This window comes from Sceloporus undulatus, chromosome 5 (genome assembly GCF_019175285.1).
Source record: "Sceloporus undulatus isolate JIND9_A2432 ecotype Alabama chromosome 5, SceUnd_v1.1, whole genome shotgun sequence".
In the NCBI taxonomy this organism is placed as follows: Eukaryota; Metazoa; Chordata; class Lepidosauria; order Squamata; family Phrynosomatidae; genus Sceloporus; species Sceloporus undulatus.
In genome coordinates, this window is record NC_056526.1 from 128684479 (window position 1) to 128699004 (window position 14526).

General features: G+C 39.7%; 1 protein-coding gene across 7 annotated transcripts in view; it reads left to right on the plus strand.

The window, feature by feature from the left end:
* SORBS2 (sorbin and SH3 domain containing 2) overlaps nucleotides 1–7881 on the plus strand; it is a 245847-nt gene extending 237966 nt beyond the window's left edge. For all 7 annotated transcript variants that reach the window (XM_042467681.1, XM_042467682.1, XM_042467686.1 and 4 more), the window contains 2 exons: nucleotides 3633–3739; nucleotides 5482–7881. In XM_042467681.1, coding sequence (XP_042323615.1) covers nucleotides 3633–3739; nucleotides 5482–5543 — 169 coding nt within the window. In that variant the 3' untranslated portion in view covers nucleotides 5544–7881. The remainder of the gene's footprint in view (nucleotides 1–3632; nucleotides 3740–5481) is intronic.
* Nucleotides 7882–14526: the final 6645 nt, after the last annotated feature.

Genomic DNA, 14526 nt, shown 5'->3' on the forward strand with positions numbered 1-14526 from the left:
AGAAGTTTTCTGGATTGCGTTTTTACCATCCTCTACCTCTCCCTTCCCAGTAGCCCAATCTGGGGTGATCACTCTCAGGGACCAGTGGGGAAACCATGTGCTGGGGGGAGCCAACCCAGAAAACTCCTTCTGGCTTGAGGCACACAGAGGTAGGCTCTAGGGCAGGGGTTTTCAATTTTTTTACCCTTGTGACCCCCTTTACATCTACATTTGGATGTCATCTTCTGCTATAGATGTCACACACCTGATGTAGTATATGAATTAAAGTATTTTACTTGTTAGGTATGACATTCGTGTATATTCATATTTTAACATCTTGAAAGGAAATATAAGCCTCCTCTTTCCTTAAGCAGAAGCTTGAAGCACGCTCCTTACCTTTCTCTCCCGTCCAGAACAGAAAAGGTTTGAAAAGCAGAGGAGAAGGGATCAGAGTCTCCAGGACCTCACCAGGGGGTCCTGTCCCACCGTTTGAGAACGAGTGCTCTGGGGCCTTTTTGACACCCTCAGCTTCCTCCTTCCTACCCCCACCATCATCCCCCAGACACATTTTCAGCTTTATTTGGATGCAGCCACACAGGCCCACCTTCAAAGGCCTGCCCTGAGCAGAATGGCACCAACAAGGGCACAGGAGAGGAAGGAAAGGGAACCCACTCAACCCAGAACTTCTACCTCTCCCACTTGCCTTTTTGTACAGACACATGCAGAGGGAGGGACAAAAGGTGGACCCACCAGGGATTACTTTGGCCACCAGTTTCCCATTCCCATCTAATAGATGGGGAAATATGGAAGACATGGGTTAAAAAACTCAAGAGGTTTGCTTGAATGCACACTGCTTTCTGCCCCCCCCCAAAGGAACTATACCAGAACTTTCTCACAATATCAGGGTGATGAGGGTAAGGGGGAAAGAGCATGTCCATGATGACTACAAAGTTGCAAATATGGATCCCCAGACACCTGCGCCTGAGGAGAAGCCATGGAAACTGGCCACCACTCCCCTGCCTGCCTAGTCCCTACCAGGCTCCCTGAACCTGCTCCTCTTCCTACCCTTCATCCTCCCAGCCCTACTAAAGCACAGCATCACTGCTGTCATGACCTCAATAACAACAAGTCATTATTCTAACACGGCTTTGGTTTCATGATGTGGAGGTGTTACCCTACCAGGGAATTCATCCTCTTACTTGCCACCTGCCTGCCTTCCACTGGGGAACCAAACAAGAAGGTGCCTTTCCCTCAGAAAACAAGTGGAGGGGCATTTCTCTCTCCCTCTCATTGAACTCCCCATAACACTTCCAGCCTCTAGTCAAGTGCAAACACCCTCATACCTGCCCCAAATATGGGTGCACCAACAATCACATGTATATCATGGGCAGCTCAAGGGCACCTTCAACAGCAGCTGGCACAGATGACACCCACTCACTTCCCCTAATTTTTCACCTCCACTTATCCACAGGTATATCAAAATCTATAATTTTGGCCCCCCAAACCTGCCCTCAACTTATACAGTGTGCCCTTGCTTTATGCGGGAATCCATTCCAGACTCCCCCGTGTAAAGCAAATTACATGTATGCTTGAGCCCTATTTAAATGAATGGGGCTCGTGCATGCAGTGGCGTGGCGGTGTGCACACATCACAGGTGCACGCCCCATTCGTCCCTATGGGACGCGACGCCCCTTCCTCCCCACGCAGCTTTCAGCGTATGCTAAAAGTTGCATATGACGCTAGCACACTGTATATGAGGTTGACTTATATAGAAGTATATATGTTAATGACTTGGATGAAACTTTTAGAAACTGGGTTTTAGATGACAATGCAACTTGCAGTTTGGCAGGCTATATTGATATCAAATTATCAAGAAAAGGGGCCAATTTAGATCAGGTCCCACTCATCCCAATTCATTCTATATTAACAAACATGAATATGAATATGGGAAAGAAGGGAAGCTTGGTAAAGAAGGAAAATTCTGTCCTTAGGAAGCTTCCAAAACAAATCTGTGTAGAATTAGTGATTAATATGGATGCCATAACAGATTGTGCCAACCAGGCATTGTGTTCCCAGCCAGACATTGACTAAATCCAAACCTGCTTACGTTGAACATGGTCATGCAATGATGCCTCTTCACACCATGCCTGGATACATTTGAACTTAATTAGGCAACTGTCCTATCCATGTTCACTTGTCAGTAGCTGTCACTGAATGGTGCACTTCTGAGCAAACATTGTATCATATAGGGTTGCTTCTCTGCTTAATTCCCAGTTCCAGGTTTTGTGGTGGGGTTTTGAGGTGGGTTTCTGCAGTTACTTCAGCCTGCTAGTGGTTGGGACAAAAGCTGTCTTTTTCATGCAAAAGGCAGAAATTCTGTCCCTGGGGAACTTCTAAAATAATTCTATGTAGATTTAGTGAGGTTAATATGCATTTAAAAAGTATATTATTCTAATCACATCTCTCCATCTGTCTGATATTAACTATATTGTCTTGCTTAGAAAATGAATGTGAAACTGTAGCAACCTTACCAATTTTGCACTAAAGCCAGAGTCTAAACTTTAAGCCTTTTACCTCCACTTGTGTCACAAAAATTTTTTCGCTCATGTGAAATAAAATTGATATAAATATTTCTTGCACTGCACCTGAACTACGCTGCGACTCAGAGCCTAGATATGTTAAAACTGAAGAATATCTTTTGATTTTTCTGTGCATATTCTCTGTGCATCTCTCGGAACAACTGATAGCACTAAACAAAATCTGGTACCCAGTTTACCATAGGTGTCAGAAACAACAGATGCATAAAGAGAACAAACCATTCATACAAGACAAAAATAACTTGTGCTGTATTTCATGTAGAATCAGTGTACTGTTCTCCACACTGAGTCCACACATAACATTTGCATTAGCAAATGCATTTAAACTTGTCAGGGATCTGTGAGTGCATATTTTGCATTTTCAATAATGCAAATGTACATGCAAAGTGGGTCATCAACTGACACATTATCCAGAATAAACATATTATCCTCTATTTCTGAGAAAATTTGTGTTCAGTGAGGCTAATCACAATTCCTTGGGCATATCTGTATTTCCAAATGTACTTGCCATTTTACATTTTCACATCTACACAGATACTTTATGGGTATTTCCCGTAATGCAGCAAAAGCCCAGATCCAACTAGTATTGAGTCTGCCTGATAGTGCTCAGGCAGCTAATGATACAGCTTTAGCTACAATCTTAGTTGTATTATTACTACAACCTGAATTTTATTTTCTCTGTATCTTAACATTATACATTAATTCCTTACTTGCTGTGGTTCTGTACAATATGCATGTTAACAAATCAGAAGTGTAATGTATTGTACAATTTAGTTTTGCACCTTTTTCTTATGAGTCAAATTAAGTCTAATTCATCAGTCCAGATTATTTGGATTTAATTAATTTAAATTTAATTGAATTCAAATATTCTGCTTAACTAGATTATTGGTTGCTGGGATGGAAGTCCTTTCCTCTGTGGTTCATTTTGCATAAATTTCATGAGTAGCTTTGTTTGTTTGTTTGTCCTCAAAGGATTAATGAACAAGCTTCTCTATCTCTGACCATTCAAGGTGCTAAGGTTTTTTTCTTTAAATGCATCCATTTGTCCTGTTTAAGGTTTCAGGTTCTGTATAACTATACTCCTAGGAACGAAGATGAGTTGGAGCTCAGAGAGGGAGATGTCATTGATGTGATGGAAAAGTGTGATGATGGATGGTTTGTGGGTATGTTTATTTTAAATTTAGTTGTGCTTCAGGCTATATGTACTACTTCAGTGGCTGCATTGCTAAATGATCTGCTTTTTAAAAAAATATGGCTAGCAAAATATACCTAATGTGATCACAGCAGTGCTGCTGTCTTCTGAAAAAAAAACTTGTTATATGTCATGCCTTTGAGACAGAATGTGTATTCATGAATTTCCTCATATACACCATATATAACCCTCTCATCCAAAGCAGAACTCCCACACAAGGCCAGCTCTAACTTCATTGTAATCATGATACAAGCAGCAGGATCCCAAGATGCAACCCTGCTTTTTCGTATACATTTCCTTCAGAGTATAACCATAGCTTGCAAACATTTACTAATAAAGACTGATGCTCCTAGAATCCTCTAACCAGCATAGCCAGTGGCCATGCTGATTGGGAATTGTGGGAACTATCGTCCAAAAGATAGTTCCCACCCTCAAAATTGCTTTTAGCACCATGTCTAGTAATATGGCAGATTTAAGGCCCTTAGCAGAGGAGAGTCATTGGCAAAATATGTACTCTGAGTGAGGGCTAGCCATGTTAGAGGCAGTGTACACCCACTTTTCTGTTTCTGACTGATGAATGCCTTATTTGAACATGAAGTACATTCTTCTAAATGCCTTTTTACTACAAATTTGGCAACATGCTGTGCCCCATAATTCCCAACCCATTGGTCTGGACCTTGGTAAGTCCTTAATATGGCCACTTGTTAAGCACTGCTTGCCATAGTGGGCATCCCCAACAAATTTGTTGGAGAAGCATCTCACATATATACATGGAATTGCCCATTCTGTTTCTGTAAATGCAGATCCCCTTCAATCTTTAGGTGTCCAAGTGAAATGAAATGCTTTGCCAAGGAGTTGCTCAGTAACAATCTTTGCAGTGGGGAAAAGAAAGTCAAAAAACTTGCTATTAACAGATATATAATCTGTGCCCAAGCAAAAGAATCAGGACACCTACATACACACACACACACACACACACACACACAAGGTTGAGTCTCCCTTAGCCAGAATTCTGAAATCCAAAATATTTCAACATCCAAAATCATCCACACGGGGTGGCTTAGATAGTGACACCTTTGTTTTCTGATGGTTCATTGTACACAGACGTTGTTTCATGCACAAAATTATTTTTAAAAATTGTGTATAAAATTACCTCCAGGCTATGCATATAGGGTGTATACAATGCATAAATGAATTTCATATTTAGACTTGGGTCCCATCTCCGAGATATCTCGTTATGTATATGTAAATATTCCAAAATCCAGAAAGCTCCAAAACACTTCTGGTCCCAAGCATTTTGGGTAAGGGAAACTCAACCTATATGACCATTTGATTTTGCAGTTAATCCCTGACATAAATCCTAATCCAGAAAATGTATGACGGGAAGAACCAAGTATGTTGCTAGAGATTTGTCTGAAGTTATAACTGCTGAAGAAATGAGCTACATTTTCAATGTGTAAAGTCAGCTTGTCTCTTGATCAATATGAACTACTGTCATGAAAACTTCCATGCCACCTCTGAGTTGAGCAAAATTCTCCATATTTCATGCTTAAAGCTTTATAGCAATTGAATTCCATTCTAGTACAATGTATTTCATGTTTTCCAAAGCATGTAGCTTTGAATATGCTAATGAATATCCTAAAATGAAATATAAAGTCTAGAGAGTAATACATTACTACTGTGCCATGTTTCACTTATTACTTCTACTTTCAGGAACCTCCAGAAGAACAAAATTCTTTGGTACTTTCCCTGGAAACTATGTCAAGAGGCTGTGAAATGTTGTTTGTTTGGTTTTTATCCTACTTATTTATGCTACATCTCTGCAACACATCTGCATATAAAGCTGCTAGAAAACATGCTCCACCAGCCTTCTGTTTTCCTGCTTTGCAATTCCAGGTAGAAGCCATCTAGTTCATCTCCACCATCCCATCTTCACCCTTCAGCCAGCAGAATTACTGTAACAGCTATGACTGGATAGCTGAGCTTTTATGAAACAAGAGGAATTAGTCTAACTAACTTCTAGTGTATATTTTTTGTGCATTAAATCTTTGTCTGCTCCCTACCAATTTGAAGCACACATATAAGAAAAAGCTTGTTCCCAACAGTACAGGGAATTATCAATATTATTTTGGGCAGTCTGTCCATAACGTCCTTAGGAAAAATTTCTTATCTTCTTTCACCTCATATATAGAGCAGGTTGTGGTCTACATTTTAATTTTTTATTAGTTTTCACATTCTTTTAAAGTCCAGCAGTGTGTGTTGCTTTCACTTTGCTGTTTCACAAGTTTGCCTGGTTTTACTCATTTGCAAAATAAGATAACTACTCAAATAGATGGTTCCCATGCCCTTGCACGTTTCAGCATATGCAAGGTGGTTGTAAAATTTCAAGCGGGGATCATTCAAAAGGTGGTTTCTACTAGGCTACTTGCTATGCCATGATTCCCAGCTGGATCTGTTTTCATAAGACTTGGGCAAGTGAGGGGAGGATCATAAATTGGTTAAACACCCTCCCCTTTTTTTCCTTCTAAGTAAAAGCAGCTTCACATAGGAATGATATGTACAAAGAAGGAAACATAACTTACACTTCTGTATCTGCACATATTATATTTGAAGTGGAAAGATACACATCTCCCAAACCTGGGACGTATCTAATAATGATAATGTGCAAATGAAGTCAAATTCGGGAATGTAACAAGGGTATTCCTAATTGGACAGAAACACATGTGCTTCTCTGTCCAAGGAGAAGTGGATTCTCCCAGCACAATTACAGCATATATCTCTCTCTAATGTGAGATTCTGCAAGTCCCTACTTCCTGCATGTCCCAATAAGAATGAGTCTTGTATTTGTACATATCATCTGAAGCTAATCCAAAGGAAACCATGTTTGCTGCTTGAAATTAAGGAAGTGAAAAACACAAAAATTCTGGGAAACTACAACCATTTGTAATGCAAGTCAGCAATGAAACTGTCCTCTGCTGTATCACAAATACGTTGTGGCAACAACAAAGTAACTGAAAGTCTAATATTCAAAGTTCTTTTATCATATGATGTTTCAGCAAGGAAAAAATAGTAATAGTTTTATTGTAATAAATTCACTTGGGAGGGGGAGCAGGAATCCATAGAAAGTATTATATATGCGATTACTCTGGTACATGTGTTCACACATACATTTTAACAAGGCTGAACTATATTTTCTTTCTAGCAATATTACATTAAAGCAAAGAAATTAAAAGGCACAAGCATGAAAACAGGTACATGTGGATGGATTTTTATCCTTGGATTAGTGTGAAATATTTGAACACAATGTTTGTTTTCTGTATGCAGTATACAGGCATAAATAGTGTACGATGGAAAATACATGACTTTCTATGTCTATGGCTTTACGCAAAGCAGTCCATATTTGGTTTTTCTGGCACCTTATAGAAGGCAACAAAACAAAAGCTTTTACTGCATTTCTCTTGTGGTAAAGGACAGATCTTGCAAATTTGTAGTTTGTAGCATTTTGTACATATGTTTGCTTTTTTTTGTACAGAGCCATTTTATTGTTGATTTATTTTGGAGGAAAGAATCAAGTTATGTATTTGATCTTCAAGCTACCCCTTCCACTAATTAAACATCATCTTATTTTCTTTCCTCCCCCCTCCAATGTATAAGCACATTTGGATAGTGCAATTCTGTAAAATAGGATTTGATGCAAAGGTTTTATGAATTATAATATGGTTTTACCTGCCAAATCTTAAAAATTGTACATATGTCTTTATTATGAAGAAATGTCAATGAGACAGATAAAGAAACATCTTTGTGCAACATACCTTTATTACTGCAAATTTCATGGCAAAAGCTTTATATTTCAAAGGCTTTCCATTATAAACTAGATGTGCATGCAGCTTTGCTGTGAAATATTTATCTTTGATGCCATTTATGATGGAAGACTTAAGTGTCTGCTGCCTGTGATATTTAAGAAGAAGCACTGTTTCTACTCTGTTATCTGATTTTAATAGAACAAGTTTTTTCATACCTGCTTTCAGGTAAATTGACTTTGAATTCTTACATACAAAGGGTCTCTGTGGTTTTTTTCCTTGAATAGACTTCTAATAAAATTTGCTTGGAGTATGTTGTCGTTTCTTCTTATCATCTATACAGCAGTGCAGCAGTGGAAGTCATGTAGACCTCCTGATGTTGTTGGACTGCAACCCCCATTGGCCTTCGTCAGTGTCACCAATGGTTCCAGCAATATCTGGAGAGCTGCATCATTTCCACCCCTGTGTTAGAGCATCACATATTTAAGTTTAACTGTCTGGAATTAAAAGACTGTGGCAATAGGGTTGCCTTAAGATTACCGTAAGTAAAAAAAAAAAGGGGGGGGGTATAATGGAGAAAGCAAACACTCTTTTTTTGGTGAACCCACTGGAATAGGTAACTACCTCTCAGCAGTGTGGCAGCTGGGAAGATGATTATATAGTTAAAATAGTATTGTATGCTCACACACTGTCCCCTCCCCAATTTAGTTTATTTGCTACAGGAAAGAGATTACCAGTTCAGAGATTCCTTTCCCATGCACTGAAATATTCTCTGCACCCATTTTATATGGTTTGTATAATTAAAAGAGGTAGGAGGGAGAGAGGGTAAAAGCAATATGGGAGGGATGGGGAGAGAGAGAAAAAGAGAGAGAGGTCAGGAGAGAAGGAAATGGAGGTGAGGAAATATTTTCCTTTAATCATCCAAATGTTTGAGCATCAGGAAAATTACTAAGAAATCTATTGTAGCTCATCTGAAATAATATGAAAAATCACACAATCACACCCCCATTCCATTCCAAGACTCATATTTTTCGTTTTTGTTGCTGCAACATGGGCTCCGCAAAGTTTGTTCTTCCTTTGTTCTTCCCCCTTTTCTCTCCTCCTGTCCCCCAGATTGGCAACAGAACTGTGCGTTGCATTTCCTCCAGTCTTGATACTGTTTTTCCTACGGTCGAAAGGTTTTCTTTTTATTGGCTCATAACAGGCTGCTACCACACTGTAGAATTAATGCAGTTTGACAACTCTTTAACTCTCAAGTCTCCATCCTAAGGAATCCTGGGATTTATAGTTTGTTGTGACACCAGAGCTCTTTGACAGAGAAAGCTAAATAGCTCACAGAACTACAAACCCCAGAATTCCATAGCATTAAGCCATGACAGTTAAAGCATTGTGAAACTGCATTCATTCTGCAGTGTAGATGCAGCCAGAGGGAGAGGTAACCATTTTTTAACTAATTTGTTGCTAATGAATTCTAACCAATTATAATATCCTAAATCACTAAAGCATATTTTATTTCAGAATCCAATGGGGAATCCAGTCAGTTAATAAAATTACTAGGAAAACTCAGTGAATTAATACATGAATGAGTTAATTAGCTAGTTATTTCCAAGCTCTGCTCCAATCTGATTTGAATCTAAAGCAACAGACTCAGAAAACTGGTTTACTGTTGGCTTGTAGTGCGATACAGAAATGGCTTTTGAACCATGTACCACACATGTGCATAACATTTGGAGGCATAAATAAAGAGGTGATTAACCTGGTCAAATTTCAGGCAGTTAGCTTCAGGAGGTTTTGTGCTTGGCACCTGTAAATTGTTCTGGGGTTTGTTTGGCTTTAATGATTTTTAAAAGCTGTCGACTGCTCATGCTTGGAAATTTGTGTTTCTTTCCTGCTCTCACTGCCCCACTTGTTTTGGCTACTTTCCTACAACACATAAAGGAATCCTACACTCTACAGCTGAAGAACTGCACCAGAAAAAGCAAAGGAAAGGGCAAGGGCAGTGGGGGACCAAGCGTACATAGGCAATAGGTAGCGGCAGACAGGTAAGAGAGGCAGGCACCAATCTTCAGATGCTTCTTGCTTTGTGAGTTAGGGTGGCAAGGTTTGTTAAAGTTTAAACAGATGTGACAGTGGTAACAAAAGGACATCTTACTTGAGGAGTGGGTGTTTTTGCTTTGTCTTTGGAGCCCACACTTCTGTAGTGTCAGATGATCGTGTAGAGACACCAATTACTTGAACAGATGCTTCTCCCTTGACCTTTCTATATGTGTTCACATCAAGGTGAAAATTACGTGGGCTGCATGAGGTTCCGAGAGCCTCCAAATATTAAGCCCCTGGATAACCCCTAAGTGCCACCCAGCTGGTTGAAAAGACAGAGCTGCCACTCCTAAAAGTTCCTAGGAGTGGTAATACTCATTTAAAATGTGGTGAATACAACCTGCTTGCCCCCCCCCCAAAAAAAATCCCCAAAGGGATTTTACAAACCCAGAAATACACTTAGAGACACTTCTGGTTCGGGTTTGGACAGATGGTTTTGAGCCATGGTGGGTTTGAATGTGTTTGGAAAGTTGGCTTCCAGCTTGCTTGCAATCACACCAGCTTTTCATAGGTTCTGGCAGTTCTGTAAAGTGCTTTGAACAATTGTGTTTTAGGGCTCATTCTGGAGGTTCTCATTTTGTACAAGTTATACTTTGAGATCAGCCCTCTATGCCCCCAACACATTCATACAAACAGTCAGATGGAGTCCACTCAGTTTATGAAACTAGACTTTTCTTTGATTAAAGTTGAAAACATTGCACTAGACCCCATCTGAATTTGACCATTTTAAATGAGTTAAATCATCTGTTTTCATTCAGCTCTTGTTACAATCCCAAATCCTACATGCAAGAGATGAGTGTTGTTTTTAAGTCGCCATGATCGCAGGAACATTTTTCAGGTTCCAGAGGCCAAGCTCTTATTTAATAAATACAGCCAGGAGGAGGAAGGCTGCCAGACAGGCAACAGTATGATGGAGTTCACTACACACACAGCCAAGCCAAGCGGTAGGAGTTTGGATTGTGGGGGGTAAGTTGTACCTCACTTTGTCCAGCTATTGTTTTGTAGCCAGGGGGAAAATTTGTGTACTGGATTTGTTGCACAATCTTAATAAATGAATTTTTATTTTATCTTAAATTTTCATAGCTATAAACCTACTTTTTCAGATGCAGTACATAGTGATATCCAGGCTGCAAGATCTAAAGTATATTATATCAAGTATATTGTATTTTGAGGCCTGTGTATCACTCTGTACAACATCTAAAGATGTTTTCTCCTTGCCTTCTCCATCCCTTCCTCCTTTTTATTCTGCAAGAGGCCACCATTATTCTTAAATAATGGCAGGTTTAATGAGATGTTAAAGTCCATTAAACTATGTATCTCACCAGTTAAAGTGTACTAAAGGGCACAAAATGGCAGGGGGATACCATTTGCAGTATCTCACAGTTGTTGGTTTTATCCTTCATTCTGCATTTCAGACCCTACACTGCAATGTGTCATCTCATCTTCTCCAGAAATAAATTTCAGATTCATCTGCCTATGTAGCTAATATACTTTTTGTAGTTTTCCTGCTGTAGGAGAAATGCAAAATAGCTGCTTATGCTTCTTATTTCTTAGTGATCTGTGTGTGCATGCTCATGCAGTGACTCTCACATTAGTGAGGAACTTTGTAGCTGACCGAGACATCAGAATGAATACCATCAATAATACATTCACAGCACCCTACTGAAAAGAAAATACGGTTTTCGGTAGAAGAATCCACCATTCAAGAATCAGATTCACCATTCAAGAATCCGATGTGATCCAGCTGCTGGAGCACCAGAGTCAGCAGAACCTGCCCTATAATTATCTGAAGATTCTCCCAAAATGACATCCACTCCCCAAAAGATCTAACCCCCTCAGAAAGGGAATATCAGTTGCCTGATCTCACCTGAATGATCTTTACCTTATACATTTATTCATTGAAGGAGGAGGAGATGGTAGGAATAAAAATAGGATTATCGGTACACCTCTGGCGAAGAGAGGCACACAAAAAGTAGATTAGGCTCTATTGCTAGGTCTGATTTTCAGTGGCTCAGGACTTTATGACACATGGCTTTTAAACTGCTTTTAAAGTTTTAAAATGGTGCCTTTGGCTCAATTACTGCACAACACCATCTCCGTCTTGTCACTGCCTTGCCCTTCAAGTGTGGTTACATCACATTTTGTCATTGACAGGGAAACCTGTCAATAAGCCCCAAACGCACTGTTAGACCCATTAGTCCCCAGATGTGATAGTTCCTTAGCATGACAGTTATGGGATTGGGTCGTCACATGGTGCAAATGTCTCTTCCCTGTTCCCTCCTCTATTTCCGGCTTTTTTTCCTATTTAACTCAGTATGAATTTCTCGCTCCTAAAGTAGCCATGTCAAAGTAGCCTTGGACTGTTGTTCAACAGCAACAACAAAAAATTGTTCAGATTCCAACAGACACTTGTAAAGTTTTCAGTTTGGTCAAAGGGCAAAACCAGGAATAATATTTTGTGACAGAGAGAAAGAGAGAGAGAGGTGGGATCTCAGTTCTGATAAGAAAAACAAGTCCCTGCCTGAATTTAGAAGCACCCAGTTCCTTAATTCTATGGCCTGGCTCTGACTGGTTAGCACCAATTGCAGAATTCAATTCTAAAGCTGAATCCACATTGCCAATATAAGCTGGTTTGACACCACATTAATTACATGGCTCAAACTGAGTTCTGGTGCCACAACAAACTACAGTTCCTGGGATTCCATAGCATTGAGCCATAGCAGTTAAAGTGGTGTCAAACTGGATTATGTTAGCAGTACAGATGCAGCCTTAGTCTAATTGTCATGGTTTTGTATGGCACTCCAGAGGATGTGTATATTCCTCCTCCCCCAAAAAATTATATACAGGTAAAGCATGCGTCTATCTGCCAAGTCACATTATGCTGCTGAAGAACCATTACAGAAACATTTTTCTGACCCAGCTTTAGGTTACTACTACTTTCAGTCCCTTAGATGAGGGGATTGTATATATGAAGTGGCGGAGCCCTGAAAATGATGAAGAAGAGAAAAGGAAGATAACATATAGTCAGTTATCCTTTTCCCAGTTCTGTAATATAGATTACATAAACATGCAAGAAGGTTACTAGCTTCATCCCCATCAGTCATCACTCTCTTCTTCAGTCTGTAGAACAGACCTACTGTCTAAAAAAGAAAGTCTCCATTCACTCAAACAGGAACCCTGCTTCTATTTCTAAAATATATACAGCATTCTTGGGCATTGGTTTATGTGCTCAGAGTAGGATCCACTTGATTTCCCTTTTCCTCTCAGTTAAAACTCAAGAAAAAGAACAGAAATGTTTTGAGTCAGTCAGCTACAGGTGTTCACTTTAAAGTAATTTAAAATAACTCTGTTAAGAATGTTGTATATGCTCTCAAGCTAGGAACTGGTCCAAGCTTTTCCTGTTTCTCTACTTATACTATTTAGGTAATTAAAGGCTTTTAAGTTTATATTGTAAAAAAATACAACCATTAAACTAATATGAGTAGATTTAGTAGACAGAAGTTAAAAGGAATATTTTTATATAAAACTGGCCTATTATAGGAGGCTCTCATAAATTATTGCTCTCCAGATGTTTTGGATTACAGTTCCCAGCATCCCTACTCATTCCCTATGCTGGCTGATGCTGAAGAGAACTGTAGCCCAAAATATCTGGAGAACAAGTCAGGGAAGGCAGTATTACAGCAGAACTGTATATTTGACTTCAAGGAAAGAGGAGCATTACTGCTTATGTCTGGGCTGAGGCATGTGTAACTAAAACAGAAGTTTTGTAACCAAAACAGAAGTCCATACTCTCTAAGCTAAACAGAGAGGTGCATTTCATAGATGCCTACTTAATAAAATGTATTTTGGGAAATATGATCAGTTTATATTATGATCTATACCTAGCCCGTGTTCATATCCTGTGTACTTCTCTTCCTCTTTTCCTTTTTCTCTCTTTCATTGTTTCTTTTCTTTGTAACCATAATTTAAAAATACAATACAATAAAGGACGAGGAATGTTTGGCCACTAGATATTGATGATTGCAACTCCCATCAGCCTTTGCATAGCCTTTGATCAGGGAAACTGGGATTTTGCAATCCAGCACATCTGGAGGGTCCACACATTCTCATGCCTGAGGGGTAATTACAAATCCCCGCATCCTCCCCAACCCTAACCTTGACAGTTACTTAGCATTCCTTGTTCAGATTTCTGTCCTCTAATGTTACCCAATCCACAAAGGGTACAAAAGATAAGGAATAAGATAAAGGTTAGCTCGTGGTTTGTTGAAAATGACGTTTCTTGTTCTAAGGTCTCGCAAATGAGGTGGACGAAAGGATTAAGTTACCACAGACGAGATGTACAAAAAAATGCCATTTCTACTTCTGTGAGTGTGTGCATGTGCACTACTGTGAAATGGCTTGAGTCCTCAGGAGACGTTTCATTCAGCTCAGACACTGAACCCACATGCCAAAGTGCAGAGAGTTAAGGTAAGGGCTATGTATACTCTGCACTTCCGCACAGCTGGTGATAAGTGCTGATTCCTGGATCCTGTGCGCTTGGGGCATGTGGAGAAGTCATCTGTGATAATCCCAGTAGAGCAATGTCATATCTAATCTAGGCTCTGAGCACAGTGTTTCCCCTGGAGCAAAGAACAGCCCCACTCTCTGGAATGGCACTGAAGACAGTTGTTGATTGACAGCATGGGACGTGTTAAGTTTCTTTCTGCTTTGCTCCTGTAGATGCTCAGCAGCCACATTTGTCCCAGGATAGCTACATGGTGACCCAGATGCCAATGCAAACTGCTGGGTTCCTTTTCTGGATGCAAGACCCTGTCAACTGGCAAAATCTTATTTTTGTGAACGTGAACAACCACAAAAGAGT